Raw genomic sequence first — 20,195 nt, 5'->3', positions numbered from 1 at the left:
TTTATCCAGGGTTACATATCCACCAAGTGCCTGAGGCAGGATTTGAATTTAGGTCTTCCTGGCCCCAAGTCCAGCACTCGATTCCCTACCCTGTAACTATCTGCTAAAGTGGGAGTAGTAGGAAGAGGGAACAGGAGATATGTTGAAAATGCAGCAAAAATAGAATCAGTCTTGTTAATGATTGCTTATATGGGTATACTGTTTCATGATTTATAGGGTATTTTTCATTCTATCAGTAATAGTATTATTATTCCTATTTTGTAGGTGGGGAAACTGAGGCCAGAAAGGTTATGTGATTTTTCTTTCCAAATCCAGTGCTTTCTCTGGATCCTACATCCATGAAGCAAAGCCTTCATTTTTTGGGGGGTGGGGCAGGGTAGTGAGAGTTAAGTGATTTGCCCAGGGTCACACAGCTAGTAAGTGTCAAGTGTCTGAGGCTGGATTTGAACTCAAGTCCTCCTGAATCCATGGCTGTTTTATCCACTGTGCCACCTAGCTGCCCCCTTGGGATATTTTTTATGAACAAGAGCTGAGGCCAGGAGGGGCCAGGGTGGGCTCGCTTCCCTCATGGGTTTGGGGATAGAGGGCCTTCCCAGTTCAGGTGAACTTCTAGGTAACAATAGGAGGGCTGTGGGATTAGCCTGGGGCCAGATTAGATTCAACTAATGGAGGTAACTGGCATAAGGTTGGTTAGAGCATTTGGTTCTTCAGGGTGTTCTTGGCAGTACCCTTCCTGGCCTGGAGTAGCCTCTGGTTACAGCTGATTCTCAACTGCCACCCCATTGTGGCCTCAGTGGGCAGTCTTGTAACTGCCCCAGGCCAGGCTGACTTGTGATGAGGAGCAGGTTAGCCATATAAATAGGCATATTGGATGGGTTTCTATCGTGGGTAGTTGTCCTACTGATACAGTTTTATAGCCTCCCAAACATCTTCCGTTAGTTGAGGGAAGGGGGAGAAGGTTCCTAAAACACACAAATAGAAATAAAAGTAAGGACAATCAAGCCATCATGAAATAGTTTCAGCTCATGTCTCAGTGTGGGTGCAGGAAAACTGGCCCTTGGCCTGAGTGTCTTTTTAGGGGTCTGGAGACTGACAGGGATATTCAGCTCAAGGGAACTGAGGAAGAGCCAGGACAATGTGTCTGGAATGTAGAGTGGAAGGAGGTGGGGGGGGGGAGTAGAATGATGATAGGAAAATAGATTTGAAGCTGAGTTGGGCAGGGCCTTAATTTAAGAGCTAAACAGAGGAGCTTAGGATACTACAGCCTCAGACACTTACTAGCTGTGTGACCCTGGGCATGTCACTTAACTCTGACAGCCCCCTCCCCCCCCAAAAAAGATACTAGAAGTAGTGGAGAGCTTTGGCAGCTGTGTGGAGGGTGGTTTGGAGAGGGAAGAGTCTGGAGGCAGGGAGAACCGGAGGCCTATTGTAGTCCAGGGGAGGGGTTATGAGGGCCTAAAGTAGGGTGGTGGCTGTGGGAATCTAGATGCAAGAGATGTTGCAAAGACAAATAATACAATTTGGCAACTCATGGGATATGTGGGATGAGGGAGAACGAGGAGGCCAGGATCATGCATTCAAATATGTTATTTATGCAAATGTACACATCATCCATGGTATAAAGAAAGGGGCAGGAGATTTAGGGGCCGGGAGACCTTTGTTCATTCAGTCCCAGCACTGACATTTACTTGCTATTCCAGGGCAGGTCCCTGCATCTCTCCTTGTTTCAATCAATTTATCTGTAAACTAGAGATAATAATACTTTGAGAAAAGCACTATGGAAATGTGAGCTGTTATTATTTTCTTCCTGCCGCCCTCACAGCCTAACATCCTGGGTACTCCCTGAGTACACCGGAAGCGTTTAGTAAATGTTCTATTTTTAAAAAAGAGCTGCCTTCTTACATCAGTCATTTAAGGATCTGTGCCCCTCCTCCCAGCACCATGCAATGATACATCCCTCATAACAAAGAAAAACTCTAAACCAGACTTGGATTACTGTAGTTACTACGATCTCAGTTGCCAAACTGGAGGTTTTAGCTCTACTTCCTCCCAACAAACAGGTCTGAGGACTTAGTGTCAGTTAGGGTTCCAGTAATTAAGTCCCTTATGGGTGCTGTTCCCTCAACATTGACTGATCTGGACCCCCATAGAAGATTTGAGTAAACTCCTTCCCCTCCTTGAAGTAAAGAGGTAGGGGACTACAGAAGAGGAATGTTACAAACACTGTCTGACCTTGTGCTTAACAGGTTTTTTTTTTTGTTGTTGTTTTTTTGTTTGGTTACAAGCAAAGGCCTGAGGGCTTGGATGGACTTCTTATCCTAAGTCTCCCACTCATGAATCGGTTGATAACTAGGAATAGCAGTCTGATTATAAATGATATAAAATTACCATACTGGGGGGGAGTCAGGGAGACCTGCTTTCACCTTAAATTTAGATACTTAACTAGCTGTTTGACCTTGAATGAGATGCTTAACTTCCTTGTTAGAATTATTATTATAGAATTATTATTATTTTTGCCGAAGTGGGAATGAAGTTGGTTTCGGGTGTTTTTTTAGACAGTATATGCTTGGCTTCCTGAGCTGATCCAGTTGGTGACCTTAGGAGCCCACGTCCCAGACAGTTAAGTAATTATACCTCTCGAATTTTAATCAAATAGCAATAAGACTCAAGGTCTAGGGGGCACCTAGGTGGCACAGTGGATAAAGCACCAGCTCTGGATTCAGGAGGATCTGAGTTCAAATCGGGTCTCAGATACTTGATACTTACTAGCTGTGTGACCCTGGGCAAGTCACTTAACCCTTATTGCTCTGCAAAAAAAAAGAGTCAAGGTCTGGAGAAATGGGGCTGACTTTTCATCATTCTCTAGGGGTGTTAAGGTAGATGATCCCCCTACTCGGACTTTCCACAATTCTGTGAGTAGATGACTAGGTAGCAACCCCTTAACAGATGTAGGAGATCCACCTCTTAAGAAAGGTCACTAGCTAGAGAACCTGGATTTGAAAAATGAATTTGCTACTTCCTGTGTGATTTTGGCCAAATCATTTCATCTTTCTGAGCCTTCCTAAGGGAGCTGGATTAGATGATTTTTTTTCTAAATTTTTTTTTTGTTAATCTTTATTTTTAATATCTCTAACTCAATATAACCTTTCTTTGCCTCTCATTGAACTATCCTTTGAAAAAAGAACAAAAAAGAAAGCTTAACCAACCATCACATCAAACTTCTGAGTTGATATGCAGTGTTTGGCATTCATAGTCCTTCATCTCTGCCCAGAGAGGAAATAGGTATTCTCTTCTCTTTTGAGGGGCCAAGATCGACCATTATAATTTTCATAGATTAGATTAGATTAGATAGTTTGTGGTTTTGTGTTTTTTTTTTCTATTTAGATTGTTTTTGTCTGTATGTCGGATCTTTGCACTTCACTTTGCATCAGTTCAGATAAGCTTCTTGGTATTCATCATATTCATTGTTTCTTGCCGTGCCTTAATAGTCCATTACATTCACTTACAGGAATTTGTTCAGCCATTCCCCAATAGATAGTGACTTTGTTTTAACTTAACTTGGTATGGCAAAAAGTGCTACTGTGGATATTTTGTTGCATGTGGAATTTTTCTTTTTGTCAATGACTGCTTTCCTGCTCTGTGGCTAGCAGTGGAATCTCTAGGTCAAAATGGTATGAATGGTTGAGTCACTTATTGAAATTCCAAGTTGCTTTCTGGAATGGTTGGAACAATTTAAAGCTCCTACAGCATGCTTATCTTTCCAAAAACCCCTCCATCTTTGCCAGTTTTCTTGGATTTGAGCTGAGATCTACATCTTGAAGATCAGACCCATAACAGATTTTTTGAGTAGGCTAGAAAAACAAAGCCCATTGAAATATACATCATAAAAAGCTTTCAACTTTCTGTCATCAAAATTGCTTATTTTATCTTTTGTATTTGGTTCTGTCTTTTGGTTGGGAGTTCTACCCCTAATCATACTTGTAAAGTGTACTTGGTCTATTGTTTTTCTTGTAACTTTTTTTTAAGGCATGAGCTTTAATATTTGAGTCACCTATCCATTTTGAGCTTACTGTGACATATGGTGTAAGATGTTGGTCTAAACCTAATTACTTCCATATTGCTTTCCAGTTAGTTACATTTTTAAAGGTTCTTTTCTAGTTATAAATCTCTGATCCCATGAAGATAACCTATTTATCTGTCTTCTCCAGGGCTGCCCATCCCTTCATTACCGCCCTGACCATTTCCCTGTTTTTGTCAGTGGATAGTTAGACCATATCTGGTCAAGATTGGGACCAAATGTACATGTAAGAGACTGCTGTAGGGCTGGAGAGACCCAAGATGGGAACCAGACCAGTGTGGAAACCCAGCCCCAGGCTGACCCTTTAACCCTACCAACTGTTTTGTGAATTTGTTTGTCATGAGGACTACTGGAGAGGAACAGAAGCCATGTGCTGTTGAGCCAGGGCAGGTCAGAGATTTACTTGCCAGGAGTACATGTGTGAGAGAATGACTGGGTCAAACCAGTCAAAACCTGCAGCTTCAGAACATCATAGTAGACCACCTTATAAGTTCTAACAGCACAACAGGGTTTTATAAAGTATTTTATTGCAAGATTTGGTTTTGGTGCTTTGTGGGCCATAGAAAGAGTTCAGGAGCTGGGGTTAGGAGGCCTGAGTCCAAATTCAGCTCCAGATTCTTAACTAGCTATGTGACCCTGGGCAAGTCATTTAACCTCTGTTTCCCTCAGTTTCCTTATCTGTAAAATGGGGATAATAACAGCACCTACCTCCCAGGGTTGTTATGAGGATCAGATGAAGTTAATATCTGTAAAGCGCTTAGCACAGTACTGGCCACATAGCAGGTGCTTAATAACTAACTACTTCTTTCTTTCCTACTTGGAGTCAGGAAGACCTGAGTTTGAATCTTGCCTCCAGTTCAGTCCAGTGCTGTTGTAGGGTTCAAAGGAGATAAAATGTAAAAGACTTTGCAAACCTTAAGGCACTGGTAAATGCACTTATTATTGCTATCTCAGATCTTTAGTTTCATTATATTTTCTGTCAAATTGGGATGATAATCCTGGCATTTTGTAAACCCTAGTGTCAGTTATGGGAGCTTGAGATGCTATTGTTATGTAATTTTAAAAGAGAGGCCTCTTGGAGAAGTGGATAAAGAGAAGCTAGAGACAGGAAGACCTAGGTTCAAATTCTGCTTCTTATGTGCACTAACTATGTGCTTGATCTTGAACAAACTTCTCTCTGTTTTGGCAACTAAGGCAGCCTATAAATTGCAGAGAAGGTGCCAACCTGCGAGTTCCTGTACTAGTGAGATCACACATCCAGTCTCTCCTCTCTGGTTCTTTCTCTCCTTCCCCTATTCCTGTTCTCTTCCTCTCTCTTTTTCCCATTTCTGTCCCTAACTCTATCTCTGTTATTGCAAAAAGCAGTTAGTTGGGGGCAGCCATATGTGTACAGGCTGCGCCTGATTCCAGAGGCCCTGGCATAGTTGGCCTTGTAAAGGGTGTGGAGAATGTTGATGTCTCCTCCTGAGAGGAGATTTTCCCCTTCGCCTAAATATGAGCTCTACTCTGAACTGAGAATATGCTGGGGTGGGGTAGGGGAGTAGAGCCCAGGGCATTCCCTCATTTCCAGAATCCACAGGAGAAAGGGGGAGGGAGCTTGGAAGAAGGGTATGCTAAGGGGACAGACCCTGTACTAGGGGGTAAGTGGAGACCTCAGACACAGAGGGAGGAGGATCTTGCAGAAATGGAGCCCTCAGCAGGCCTGGAGGCAGGCAGACAGACAGTTAGACAGACTGGGAAGGATTGGACATTTGGTCATCTGAGCCGCTTTCCCCGAGTGACCTCACACACCCCGGTTACTCAGTAAGGCCCAGCCTCATTCTTGGCTTGCCAGAGGTCTGGGGGAATGGAAGGAGGAAAATGCCAGTCCCTCCCTCTTTCCCCTTCCAGGCCAGGAAATAAATCTGTCAATTATTAGAGATCATCTAACCCATTGCCTTCATTCTGCTTTCAGAAATTCAGAGATGGAAAGTAATTACACTGGGTCACATAGCAAATCAGCAGCCAGATTTAGGTCTTGAACCCAGATCTCCTCACTCTTAGGTTAGTGTTCTTTCCCACTTTACCCTATATACAGCTTCAGCCTCATTAGTAGGTCCATAGTGATCCCCAGTCAAAGATTCTTTTGTGGGGGAATCTAAAAGTGAAATATGGGCCAATATGGGCTTGGGGCCATGACTAGGGCTCAGAATGAATGGGTGGTGGAACCTTAGAACTGAATGACATCTTTTGAGATCTGATCTAGCCTCATGTTTATCAGAAGAGGAAAAAGACCTAGAGAGGGTGAGTGACTGGCCCCAGGATGCACAGCTCCTTAGCGGTAGGACTGGGGCTAGAACCCAACACCAGAGCCAGAAGCACCGGCACCAGAAGGATTTCTTCTGAGTGATGGACTGTTTGGTTTCCAGGGAAGGGGCTGGCCACCTCCTAGAACCCAAGCAATGAGTGAGGTCTCCTAGAGGGATGTCCAGTGGCATTGGGTCTACTCTCATTTGTTCCCCTTTGGTTTTTTTGTTTTGTTGTGTTTTGTTTTTTGGTGAGGCAATTGGGGTTAAGTGACTTGCCCAGGGTCACACAGCTAGTTAGTGTTAAGTGTCTGAGGCTGGATTTGAACTCAGGCCCTCCTGAATCCAGGGCTGGTGCTCTATCCACTGTGCCACCTAGTTGCCCCCGACCCTCCCTAACTTTAAAAGGAGACCATATGAATTAATCAAAGGTAACCCCTGCTTGATTACAGCCCCCAAAGTATTCTCAGTCCTGTGCCTGAGAACTGCCCAGAGTCTGTCTCCCTCTCCTGGCTTCTTGGTGACCTGGGATGAGGCTCTAGAAGAAGAGAGGTGGGGGATGGGCCCTTATGTAGCCCTCCTGGTAGCTGAACCCTTATTTGGGTTACACTTCTGTGATGTGGGTACCCTGATTCCCTCTTATTCTGACTGGAGGGCACTGATTTACCTGAGAAGCTTGGGGTGTGCTCTCTATCAGTGAACCAGTAGGAATTTTTAAAATGTTTTTTTCGAGTTAATTAAAATATACCTTCTTTCCCTCACACCTTACCCCTCCTCTCCCCCCATTGAAAAAGAAAGAAAAACAAAACCCTTGTAACAAATGTCCATAATTAAACAAAACAGTTCCCCTAACTGGCTTTGTCCAAAAATGTCTCCATCCCTTGAGTCTGTCACCTCCCTGTCAGGAGCTGGGTAGCGTGATGTTTGGGAACTGTGGTTGGTCACTGAATTGATTAGAGTCCTTGTTAGAAATATAGATTGAGGACTTCCTATGGGGTCTGGCCCTTAGACCATCAGGTTGAAGAGATCCACCCTGTTCATTTTGTAGATATTCAAGAGTCAGGATTCATTTGGAGAAGGAGGTGATTGTATAATAACAATGGACATTTATATGCCACTTTAATATTTGCAAAACACTTTACATAGACAGGGTGGGCTAAAAGTCACTGTGTTTTAATAACTTTGAAAATTATTTTTAAAATCTTTTCACCATTTATGAGATTTGATTTTTTTTTCACGTATAATGTTAAATTCATTTCCTATATTTACTGTATATGATGCTATGGTATTGTAAATTAAAAACAAAAAGTAAAGGAGTTATTAAATATTGAAATCCCTTTGTGACTTTTGGCCCTCCCTGTATTATCTCATTTGGTCTCTAATTTTATGGGGGGGGGGCAGGGCAATGAGGGTTAAGTGACTTGCCCAGGGTCACACAGCTAGTAAGTGTCAAGTGTCTGAGGCTGGATTTGAACTCAGGTCCTCCTGAATCCATGGCTGGTGCTTTATCCACTGTGCCACCTAGCTGCCTGTGTATTCTCTCATTTGATGCTCATAACAGTTAGATGAGGTAGACACTATAGGTATTATCCTCATTTTATAGCTAAAGAAATTGAGGTTTGGGGTAAGTGGCTTGGATCACACATATAGTAAGTTTCAGAGGAGGAATTTGAACTCTTGCCACCTCAGCGGCAGAAGGGGAGGTGTTAGGAAACTTCTGAGAATGATGGAATCTGAGCTTGGTTTTGAAGAAGATGGATCCTACTAATGTGTTTGCGATTTGTCACCCAGGGGGTTATTTATCTAAACCTTTATGGAGGGGGCAGCTAGGTGGTGCTGGATTCAGGAGGACCTGAGTTCAAATGTGACCTCAGACATTTGACACTAGCTGTGTGACCCTGGGCAAGTCACTTAACCCTCATTGCCCTGCAAAATAATAATAATAATAATAAAAATAATAAATAAATAATAAATCTTTATGGAGGCTCTGTATAATCCTGAGCTGTGGCCTCCCTCATGTGTGTCTAGGAGCTCAGTCAGCCTGGAGGACCATGATGTATTCCAAAGCTACGGCTTTCTGCTCTAAATGCCCACTGGGCTTTAGGATTTGGGCCTGTGAAAGCCAAGGTTGAGGCGCATGCCTGTGTTCTCTGGTCCTGTATACAGTGGGCTTCTAGCCTCTGTCTGAGAGTGCTAAAATAGTTCTGGTTTTGCTGAAGACGAAGCTAAGACTCCCAGAGAAGCAGGGGCATAGCAGCAAAGTAGAATGAGGCCTTGACTGGAAATAGGAGACCTGGGTTCTAGTTGTGGCTCTCCCACGTTTTAACTGTGTGACCACGGGTAAGGGTATTTTACCCTTTCTGGGTCTCTGCTTTCTCCTCTGTAAGAATAAGAGATGGGAATGGATGCGCCTTGTGGTCCCTTCTAGCTTTAAGATTCTATTGGTTTTTGGCTCCAGCCCCAGTGGGGTCATGGACCCTGGATGAGCGGAGCATCCCCCACATTCATCTTTCAAGCTCGTCTCTCCCCCTGCTTAGTACCCTCCTTCCACGAATTGTCAAAGGGCTCTTTGTCCCATGAGCTCGGCCCTTTATGCTTCTAACCCCTCTCCCTCCAAGGCTTCCAGAGCTAATAGACAGGGAGGGGCCCTTGCTCTGGGCTTAGGACTAAGTGTTTGTGAGGGGGAAGGCAGGGAAAGGGGGTGGTGGTGCATGGGGAGCTTGGTTGGGAGGGTCAGCCAGAGGGACTTCTTTCTGGGAAGTGAGTAGGAACGGGTCTCAGGCTCAGGGCAGACATGCGTCTTCAGTGCCACCAGAAGTTGGACAACTTGAGTGTATACTGAGTGAGATCTATGCTTTTTTAAGGTAACACATGCAGTGGAACAACCCTGGGGTGAGGAATCAAGAGACTTGGGTTTGACCCCAATTCTGTCACTGTCTTAGGTAAATTACGGCCCCTCTCTGTTCCTCAGTTTCCCCAAAAGTAAACAAAAGGATTGGGACTAAATGCTCTCTGAGCTCCCATTCTGTGTTCTTTGCTTTAAGGAGGCTTGTAGCTCTGATCATTCCAAGGTCCTTCCTGGTTTACCATTCCGTGTTCTATATTCTAAGGCCCCTTAGATACTCCAAGGGTCTTATATTCTGGGCTGGCCAACTTCGGGGAGGAGGCCCAGAGGTTTGAGAGGGTCTGAGCACATCCTCCCCAGGTGGTGTGTGGCCTGCACTCTGTCCCTAGTCCCAGGGAACCAGCTTTGGGCATCTTTGGTCCCTAAGAGACGCTTTCTTTTCCCTCTTCCTAGTCCCTGACTCCTGCAAAGCTCCTTGGGATTTGGCTCCCTCTGGTGGCTTCTAGGGATCACAGACCTAAGTTGAAATGGCCCTGGGGCCACAGGGAGATGCCAGGCCATCTTGCCAGATAAATGGGGTGGGAGAGGAGAGGTTCCTTTTATGCCTCTCCTTTCCTAGCCTGTCCCCATAACCTTCCTCGTAGGTTGTTGTGGGATCTGGGAAAAAGCTGAATGAGGCTTTCCTGAGTGTGCCTGGTTCTTGCCCTTGGCAGTCCACCCATCAGGGTGACTGAAGAGAGTGGGGGATCTGTCCCTCTGTGCACATATTATTATCATTTCTCTATGAGCAGCCTGAGAGCTGGGTCTCTGTCTCCATTACCTATCTGTGTGCTAGGCCCGCCTGCCGCCTGAGCTGGGACAATGACTGAGGCGCGGAGGGACAGCTCCAGCAGCTTACAGCGAAAGAAGCCACCGTGGCTCAAACTGGACATCCCAGCTTCCACCCTGGCCCCTGCTTTGGCCCCGGCCCCGGCCCCAATCCCAGTCATGGCCTCAGCAGCTGAGGAGCCCATCTTTGTGCCGGTAGGAACCCTGTGGAGACCCTTTAAAGTACAGGGCAGAGAAGGAATCTGCTCTAAGTCCTAGGCAGAAACAGAGGCCTGCACAGCCTTGCTGGGGGAGGGGGGGGTGGGGACCTAAGGAGGGTGGTTCATCTCATCTCCTTGGCTCCCTTGAGCTTTCTAAGAATTATGGGTAAAAAAATGTACTGGGTGCAGGTTGGATGGTGGCACAGTGTGGTAACTGCCTTCACCCTCCTTATTTCCCTTCCCTCCAATAGCCTCTGAAGCGCCAAGCCTTTCTTCGGAGTATAAGCATGCCAGCCGAGAGTGCTCGAGTTCCGTCCCCCCATGAACCGACCCGGCGCCCGGCCTTGCAGAGACAGACGTCCATCACCCAGACCATCCGCAGGTAATAGTCTCTTGTCCTCAGGGCCCCTGAGAACTGCAGCTAGGATTCCTGAACACATGGTTGTTCAGCCTTCCTGACTAGAAAGGTTGGGTGGTATTTTGGAAACAGCTGATTGGGGTCCAGGCACCAGGTTCTAATCTAGATCCTTCTTTAATTTTTGGGGGGGGCGGCGGGGCAATGGGAGTTAAGTGACTTGCCCAGGGTCACACAGCTACTAAGTGTCAAGTGTCTGAGGCTGGATTTGAACTCAGGTCCTCCTGAATCCAGGGACCGGTGCTTTATCCACTGTGCCACCTAGCTCCCCCTCAATCCCGATCCTTCTGCTGAGGCAGAGATCCTCTGAGCTGGAGCAAGATGGTAGAGATCATCTGGCTCCATTCTGGAGAAGGGAAGTTGACTCTTGGGTCTCTTCCATTGCTCTTTCAGGAATGGAAAACTTCCTAATAACTTCTTATCTCCTTGGAATTCCAGCTGGGACCTGGCCTTGGGCCCTATATGCTACATACATTTGGAATCAGAAAGTCTGGGGAGGGTAGAGGGAGGCTGGGCAGGGCCTAGAGAATTAGGGGGTAGAAGAAAACACCAGGAAGAGGGCATCTGCTGGCTGGCACAGAGTGGAGGCCCCATCCTGGGAGAGACAGGCAGGCTTCCTGCAGGGAGAGCCTGCTGGTCTCCCATGCTGTCATGGGGGAGGGGGAGAAGAAATGTGTGCAGAGGAAACCAGGGGCCCTGGGTCAGGACCTTTCTATATCTGTGCCTTGGGCAGTGGGAAGGGCTGTCAGGCTATGTCAGGCTCCCAGGAGGGTGGGAGCCTGGTGCTTGCTTCCCACGGTGTTCAAGCAAGCGCCTAGGGCAGGGTTTCTAAAACTTGAATTTTTTATTTACTATTTCAGTAAATATTTCATTATCATTGATTTCCTTTGTAATCCTCCATATTTTAATTTGTGCCTTTAAAAACATTATTCAAAACAAACATTAGTCTTAGAAGGGGTTCCCCCAGATTGTCATGGACCCCACTATTTCCACTTGGCCCTGGTTCCTAGTTTACTGACTCGTTCTGTTCTTGTAATTTCATAGCCAGCGTCCTTGCTGGCTGCAGTTGGCTCCAGATCTCAGACCCCCACATTCCCAGGAGGCTGCTTAGGGCTTCCCCTTTACCATAAGCTGCTAAGTAGACATGAGGATTAGGGCCTGGGAGAGATGGGGACACTTGCTTCCTCCCAGACTCCTCCTCTACCCTTGGTCTCTGTATCCCTTACCCTTAGGCTGTCTGCTCCCTTCTTTCCTCTGTATTTCTGGAGTCCCATTGTCCCTCTTGCTAGCTCTTTCTGTCTGTCCCATGTGCTGTCATCTTTCTGTTCCCTGCTAACAACTCTGGGCCTCTTTTCTCTCCTGCTATTCCCTGCCCACCTCTCAGTCTCTTCTCCCCCCAAGTCTCAAGTATCTGGATCTCTTGCTTCTTCTCCCCCACGTCTTCCAGCTCTCCCTGCCTTTTGCTTCTCCAGTTCACTCTCCTTTCCCTCTCCCCATCTCCTTCTCTGTTTCTCTTACACCCGCCTGGTGCCGTTCCTCATCTTTCTCCTCCTCCCTCCTTCCCACCCCTCCCAAGCAGCAGCCGACAGGTTCACTTTGAACGAATCCACACCCTGCCCATCCTGGGCCACCAGGCCTCCCGCCGACCCCTCCGCAAGCGCCAGTCTCTCTCTCGCTCCCTGCTCAGGTATCTGGCGGGAGGGCAAGCGGGCGCATGTGCGTGCGTGTGTGTGTGTGTGTGTGTGTGTGTGTGTGTGTGTGTGTGTGATCTTTGCACTACTGTGTGCCATCTTGGCCCCTTGCACGTGTGCGTGTATGCAAGGGTGTAGTGTGTAGACTTTCTGTAGGATCCAACCTAACCTGCCGGGTGCATCCAGGGAGACCTTGATAGCACTGACCGGGCAGGGCTGTGGAAGCCCAGGGCTGGCCGCTACTTTGCATGCTGCTTTCATACCATTTGCATATGGCTCAGTGAGTGTCTGAATGGACCAAAGGCCCTTGTCCCCTGCCCGGTTCTTTTCTTGCCATTGACCTTCATTCTGAGAGCTCTGTCAGTATCTCCAGGCCTGCTGGGTTGAGTAGGATTGCTCTTGTCTGGAGATTTGGCCCATTTGAGCTCTGTCTGGTGTCAGAGTTCCCACAAAACAGGCGGTTGCATAAATAGAAAGTGGCCTCCCTGCTCTGCGTGTCAGGGGATCTGAGTTCCGATACTGGCTCTTTCTGTAACTCTATGTGACCCTGGGCAAGGCCCATAACCTCTGTGAGGTCCCGTTCTTGTCTGTTAAATGGGTCTGATTATCCTTGACCACCCAACTTCAGAAATGTGGTGAGGATTCAATTAAATAAAGGATGGAAAGCGAACTTTAAAACTTGCTGTACAAATGCAAGGATTCACATCCTTCTGCCCTGCGTGATGGCTAATCCCAGTGCACTCACCATGGGTAGCTGAGGGAATGAGTCTGGGGACATCTGGCCCTTTGTCCCAAGGCACATAGTGAGTCAGAGTGCAGTGAGGCCTGTCATTAGGTGTCTGCCCACAAGGCTGTCCAGCCTCATTGCACTGTCTTTCTCCTCTCCCCCTGACCAGGAATAATCGGAGAGGAAGATGAAAGACTGCAAAGCTCATGGGCCTTCCCCAGGCACTGGTGGAGGGGGAATGTTGGAACTGCTTGTCGGGGGCAGGGGAGGGAAGCAGGCAGGGTATGAGACAGGAAGCAGAGGGCTAGACTGGTCACACTCTGGACCTTCCCAGGCTGAGCAGAGCTGAGAGAAAAGAGCACCAGATGATTCTTACTTGATATAGAGGAAGCTGCAATCAAGAAAATAGGAAGAATGGAGATAAGGGTTAGGGTTGGCATGGGAAACCAGGGGGAAATGCCATGGAGCTGTGGGAGGGAGGGAGGGAGGGAGGTATGAGATATGGGGGAGACCCCAAGCACCAAGGGAGGAAGGTGTGGGACACAGAGTATAAAACCAGGGGGCTGGGAGAGGAGAGGAGAGTGGACCGTGTACAAAGGGAAACCACCCATGCATTGGGATGTGCCACAAAACCCCTGATGTCTGGATGGGGTGGGGTGTCCCTTCCCTCCGACAGCCCTTTTCTCCTGCTTGGCCCATCTAAGGGTTGCTTTCCCTCTCACCCATCTCCCAGGGGCACGGCTGACTGGTTTGGGGTAAGCAAGGACAGTGACACCAACCAGAAATGGCAACGCAAGAGCATCCGCCACTGCAGCCAGCGATATGGGAAGCTGAAGCCTCAAGTGATCCGGGAGATGGATCTGCCGAGCCAGGACAACATCTCTCTCACCAGCACAGAGACTCCTCCCCCGCTGTATGTAGGGCCCTGCCAGCTGGGCATGCAGAAGGTGAGAGCCCAGGGAGCCTTACAGGGTTTGAGGTGGGAGGATTATCTTAGAAATCTCCCAATCCCATGAGATGCCAAGGGCTACAATGGAAAGAAAGGGTATTGGACCAGGAGTCAGAGGGCCTGAGTTTGGATGCTGGGTCTGAGGCTGGATGGCTGTGTGACCTTGAACAAGTCATCTTTGTCCTGGGGCCTGTCTGAGCCTCAGCTTCCTCATCTACAGAAGGGATGTGGTGATGATTTGGGGAGCAGCAGAGAGTGTTGGATGTGAGGTCATCCAAATCCTGATCCTCGTATTCTTATTTCAGGAATATGGATGGAGATCAGAATGTCACCAGCCTTTTTTTTTTTTTGTGGGGCAATGAGGGTTAAGTGACTTGCCCAGGGTCACACAGCTAGGAAGTGTCAAGTGTCTGAGACTGGATTTGAATTCAGGTCCTCCTGAATCCAGGGCTGCTGCTTTATCCACTGCGCCACCTAACTGCCCCCCAGGAGATCGGAATGAGAGAATGCATGGGAAGCATTTTGTAATCAGAAAAATGCTCACCCAGAGTAACCTTTCACCCACTGAGAATTTCCCTACCCCAGGCTGTCCTGACTGGTTTTGAGCCATGGCAAATTTTTTTTTTTTTTTTTTTTTTTTTTTAGTGAGGCAACTGGGGTTAAGTGACTTGCCCAGGGTCACACAGCTAGTAAGTGTTAAGTGTCTGAGGCCAGATTTGAACTCAGGTACTCCTGACTTCAGAGCTGGTGCTCTATCCACTGCGCCATCTAGCTGCCCCCCATGGCAAATTTTTAACAGCGTACAAAGCTTTTTGCTATCAAAGGAAAGAAGGAAGCAAGCATTTATTAAGTGCACGTTCCGTGCCAGGCACTGTGCTAAGCATGTTATAAACATCATCTCATTGGATCCTCATAACAAACCTGGGAGGTTTATTTTTTACAAATGAAGGAAACCAGCAAACAGACTTGCCCAAGGTTGCACAGTTAGTAAGGCCAGATTTGAACTTTGGGCTTCCCGACTCCCGACCTGGCACTCTATCCACGGGACCCTCTAGCTGCCCCTAGCTCCATTACCTCTGTGAAATCTGACAAGTTGCAAAACTTCTCTGAAATGTGGTTTCCCACCCTGTAAAATAAGAGGATTCGGTTTAGTTCCATTCAGTGTACTCTCATTAAGTCCTACCACATGCTAGGCTCTTCTCAGTGCTGCAGAAACAAGGACAAAAGGGAGTCTCCTTGCCCTCAAATGGTTTGCCTTCTATGGGATCCCTTATGGCTTTAAATCCCCTGCTCCTGTGCAGAGTTCTTACTTCTTGAAACTTAAACATTTGAAAAGCCAACTTCTTTTTCTGTCTCATCCTTGCCTACTACTGCCCCCTGAACCTCAGGGAAGAGAGGCTGAGAGAGTAGGGGAAATGCAAGGTGGAGAATTTAGAATTTTATTTGCCTGAAAAGTAGTTTAGGTTGTGAAACACTGTCCTCAGCATCTTAGCAGGTGACAGGGCTGAGGTGGTGATGGTGGCCATGCCGGTGGCCATTGTCATCAGTATATAATAATGACAAGCCCTTACATTTTCATGATTCTCCTGTATTACTTTCATTTCTCTTTCCATTTTTTCCTCTACCTCTCTTACTTATCTTCAAAATCCTTTTTGAGCACCTCTGTGGCCTGAGACCAATTCATATTTTTCTTGGAAGCTTTGGATGTAGGAGCCCTGATGTTGCTATCATCTTCTGAGGGTGCACCTTGATCTTCTTTGTCACTAAGAAAACTTTCTATGGTCCGCATCTTTCTCTGTCTGCTCATCTTGCCTGTCTTTTATTTGATGTTTAACTCCTTCTTAAAGTGAGGCACTGTTTCCAAGCTGTACTGTCCCAAGCTTCAGGTGGTATGATTTAAGGAGGGGCAGCTTCTTCACTCGAAGCCTGGCCTGTTCTCTGGTCCGTAGATAACCCCAGGCCAAGCCCTTAAAATTTTATGTATATACCTATGTATTATATACATAAGCACTCAGATAGGCATGTATGTACATGAATATGTAAGGCTATACATAGGTATATATGTTACTTTTTTTTGGTAAGGCAATTGGGGTCAAGTGACTTGTCCAGGATCACACAGCTAGTAAGTGTCAAGTGTCTGAGGCTGGATTTGAACTCAGGTTCTTCTGAATCCAGGGCCAGTGCTTTATCCACTGCACCACTTAGCTCCCGCCGCGCCCCCCCTCCCCCCCCAACCGTGTGTGCAGAGTCTGCTGGGTCACAAGCATGGGCACTGGGTGGGAGGAAGAGGACAGGACAGAGAGAAGGCAGAAGGCATAGCTCCTCCCCAGTCAGAACCCACTGGACATCCATAGGGAAAACTAGAGACCATATGTGTAGAACAAAATGCCAACAAAGATGTGTTTAGCCTAAGAATCAATATGGTCATAGTAGTTGACCAGAGCTACCCTCAAGTGGAATAAGCTGGCTCAGTTAGGCAGGGAGCCAGGGGATCGAATTTGAAGGAGAAAAGAGATTTGGCTCAATAGAACAAAATTCTAACAGTTTTGTGAAGGTGGAATGCTTTTGGGAGCTTGTGTATCCTTTGTTTACAGGTCTTTTAGCATAGGTTGGAAGGCTACTCATCAGTGTTATAAAGGGGGTTTGTTTTGGGGCAGGAGGTTGGATAAAATGACTTTTGAGGTCCTTAACAGCTTTCCTTGCAGGCCATAGTCTCACTCCATCCCTCAACCATCAACCCTTTGGGGAAGCTTGAAGGTGGTCCCTGTCCTCTAACAAGGCCTTGAAGGCAGGGTGAAGACATTGAGTTAACTTCTTCTGTGTCCCCAGAGTTTAGGACAGAAGAGTATGTATGTGTGGCCCTAACCACATGGGGTAGTTCCCTGCCCCTCTCTCCCCTGTCCCTTCCCCCATCCCAGCTGGGCCCTGTCTCCGGTTGCAGATCATCGACCCACTGGCCCGAGGCCGGGCGTTCCGCGTGGCAGATGACACAGATGGCTACAGCATTCCTCACACACCCATCACACCTGGGGCCACCTCCCTTTGCTCCTTCACTAGCTCCCGATCTGGCTTCAATCGTCTGCCAAGGAGGCGGAAGAGAGAATCTGTCGCCAAGATGAGCTTCCGGGCAGCAGCAGCTCTTGTGAAGGTGAGCTGGGCTAGGACCCGCCCTGGGGAGCTTATAGATGTGTCAGTCCTTGGGGGAGGTCATGTGCAAGTGTGTGTGTGTGTGTGTGTGCGCGCGCACGTGCGCACATGCATACATATGTAGGGAGAAACATGAATACCTGTGCATTAAGATGTGCATGTATGTGGGCATGTGCCGATGTGTGTGTGTGTGTGTGTGTGTGTGTGTGTGTGTGTATGGGCATCGTGTGTGAAATCTCTTTTTTTTGGTGAGGCAATTGGGGTTAAGTGACTTGCCCAAGGTCACACAGCTAGTAAATGTTAAGTGTCTGAGGCTGGCTTTGAACTCAGGTCCTCCTGACTCCAGGGCCAGTGCTCTATCCACTGTGTCACCTAGCTGCCCCGTGTGAAATCTCTTGGGAAGACATGAGGGCTGGGTACCTTTGGGGCTTGGGCCCACAGAGCTTCACCTCCCTCCCCTCCTGGCAGGGCCGTTCCATGAGGGAAAGTACCTTGCGCAGGGCCCAGAGACGAAGCTTCACACCTGCCAGCTTCCTAGAGGAAGATACCGTGGACTTCCCCGATGAGCTGGATACCTCGTTCTTTGCTCGGGTAAGTGAAAAGCCACCTCTGCCCCTGGATGCTGGTGCCCTGGCTTCCCCTGTCCGCTCCCTCATCTCCCTAGGAATCTCCTCTCTCTGCTTCCCCTGGTTTCTCCTCCTCCATCTCCAGTTCACCCGGAGGGTTCCTTCTCCTGTTACCATTACAGCCCAGCCCCCGCCCTCCCACCCTCCTTGGCCCACTGTTGGGCACTCTGTCCCCTCCCTGCAGCCCTCCCTCTCCACTCCCGTGGTGAGCATCCTCCCCACAACCCCGTTTGCTCAGGAAGGAGGCCTCCACGAGGAGCTGTCCACCTACCCAGATGAGGTGTTTGAGTCGCCTTCGGAAGCCGCCCTCAAAGAGTGGGAAGAAAAGCCCCCAGAGCAGGTGGACCTCACGGGGGGCGCCCTGGACAAGAGTGAACTGGAAAGAAGCCATCTGATGCTGTGAGCTGCTCCCTCGGGGGGCTGGAGGGGGACCTTGGGGGCAGGGGAAATCGTAGACAGAAGGCAGGGATCACCCCCAGGATCTCTAGAAACCCTTAGCCATTGATCCTCTGATGGAGGACCAAGCAGGGCACAGTAAGAAGAGCCCTGGATGGAGTCAGGAGCCCAGGATCAAGCCCTCACACCTGGGGCCACCTCTTAACTGTGTGGCCTTGAGCAAGTCACTTCCCACCTCTCAACCTCATTGTCCTCCTTGTCCTCCTCCTCTTAGGAAACAGATGAAGAAGTAATTTATAAGGTCATTTCTCGGGCCTGTTTTTGCTTGATAAAAGGAATAAAAAGAGCTGTCCAAAAATGAAGTGGACTTCCAGGAAAGAAGGGGTAGTGGCCATGGATTTTATAGCATTGGAAATTATCCAGTGGAGGCAGAATAACCACTCGAAGCGGGATCAGAGGGTAGAGAGGAGAGTCATTTTTGGACCAAATGCCCTCTGGGGCCCTTTCAGCTTTGAGATGTTATGGGAGTCATCCATGTGCTCTCATCTCACATTGCCTGGCACATAGTAGGCACTTTTTTTGGGTGGGGGTGTGTGTGTGTGTGGGGCAATAAGGGTTAAGTGACTTGCCCAAGGTCACACAGCTAGTAAATGTCAAGTGTCTGAGACTGGATTTGAACTCAGGTCCTCCTGAATCAAGGGCCAATACCCTATCCACTGCGCCACCCAGCTGCCCCCTAGTAGTAGGTGCTTTTATTGTTTAGTTGTTCCAGTCATGTCTGACTCTTCATGACCCCATTTAGGGTTGTCTTGGCAGAGAGCGGTTTGCCATTCCCTTCTGCAGCTCATTTTACACATGAAGAAACTGAGGCAAACAGGGTTAAATGACTTGCGCAGGGTCACACAGCTAGGAAATGTCTGAAGTTTGGATTTGACCTCAGGAAGACTCATCTTCCTGATTCCAGTCCCAGTATTCTATCCATTGTGCCAACTAGCTGTCTAGTAGGTGCTTAATAAAAGTTTATTGGGGCAGTTAGGTGGTGCAGTGGATAGAGCACCAACCCTGGAGTCAGGAGTATCTGAGTTCAAATCCGGCCTCAGACACTTAACACTTACTACCTGTGTGACCCTGGCCAAGTCACTTAACCCCAATTGCCTCACTAAAAAAAAAAAAAGTTTATTGACTGACTGAGATTTTCCCTTGAATCAGTCATATTTCCAGATGAGTTTTCTAGGGAACTTATTTAACACTTGTGTCCTTTGCAAGTCTTGGTCTATATCAGCTCTTGGAGGTGGAGAAGTAGAAGGTGCCCGAGCCTCTGGGCATCAAGGGGGTGGGCCTGGCTAGCAGAATCCCAATTCCTGAGCCTGGTCATTGTCTGTGTTTCAGACCTCTGGAGCGGGGGTGGCGGAAGCAGAAGGAAGGGGCATCCATAGCCCCCCAGCCCAAGGTGCGGCTGCGGCAGGAGGTGGTGAGTGTGGCAGGGCCACGGCGGGGTCAGCGCATTGCTGTGCCGGTCAGGAAGCTGTTTGCCAAAGAAAAGAGACCCTATGGACTGGGCATGGTGGGTCGGCTCACCAATCGCACCTATCGGAAGCGCATCGACAGCTATGTTAAGCGGCAGATTGAGGACATGGATGACCACAGGTGGGGAGTGGCCACAGGGCAATGGGGGAGGGGGGGACACAGATGCTGGGACTTGGAGTAACCAGGAAGGTCGTGGACACTGAGGGGTAGAAAGAACATGACAATTGGGAGGCTAAGGCCTCTAAGCATACCCATAATAGGAAAATCTGGATTTATGTGAAAGATCAATTTGATTCTTAGGCATCAGTAGTAGTAGTAGTAGTACTAGTAGTAATAATAATAAATAAAGTGCCTTAAGATTTGAAAAAGTGGGGCAGCTAGGTGGCGCAGTGGATGGAGCACCGGTCCTGGATTCAGGAGGACCTGAGTTCAAATCCGGCCTCAGACACTTAACAATTACTAGCTGTGTGACCCTAGGCAA

At 48.0% G+C, this 20,195-nt stretch overlaps 1 protein-coding gene across 2 annotated transcripts in view; it reads left to right on the top strand.

Moving 5' to 3' along the window:
* RHBDF1 (rhomboid 5 homolog 1) overlaps positions 1 to 20,195 on the top strand; it is a 48,229-nt gene that overhangs the window by 19,901 nt on the left and 8,133 nt on the right. The window contains exons 2-9 of one of the 2 annotated variants that reach the window (XM_043972301.1): positions 10,044 to 10,231; positions 10,488 to 10,618; positions 12,231 to 12,338; positions 13,803 to 14,016; positions 16,960 to 17,166; positions 17,634 to 17,756; positions 18,030 to 18,190; positions 19,577 to 19,834. In XM_043972301.1, coding sequence (XP_043828236.1) covers positions 10,070 to 10,231; positions 10,488 to 10,618; positions 12,231 to 12,338; positions 13,803 to 14,016; positions 16,960 to 17,166; positions 17,634 to 17,756; positions 18,030 to 18,190; positions 19,577 to 19,834 — 1,364 coding nt within the window. In that variant the 5' untranslated portion in view covers positions 10,044 to 10,069. The remainder of the gene's footprint in view (positions 1 to 10,043; positions 10,232 to 10,487; positions 10,619 to 12,230; positions 12,339 to 13,802; positions 14,017 to 16,959; positions 17,167 to 17,633; positions 17,757 to 18,029; positions 18,191 to 19,576; positions 19,835 to 20,195) is intronic. The other variant, XM_043972308.1, reaches the window with a different exon arrangement.

The sequence above is a fragment of the Dromiciops gliroides genome, chromosome 1, assembly GCF_019393635.1.
Source record: "Dromiciops gliroides isolate mDroGli1 chromosome 1, mDroGli1.pri, whole genome shotgun sequence".
In the NCBI taxonomy this organism is placed as follows: Eukaryota; Metazoa; Chordata; class Mammalia; order Microbiotheria; family Microbiotheriidae; genus Dromiciops; species Dromiciops gliroides.
This window is presented reverse-complemented; position numbering and strand designations above follow the sequence as displayed.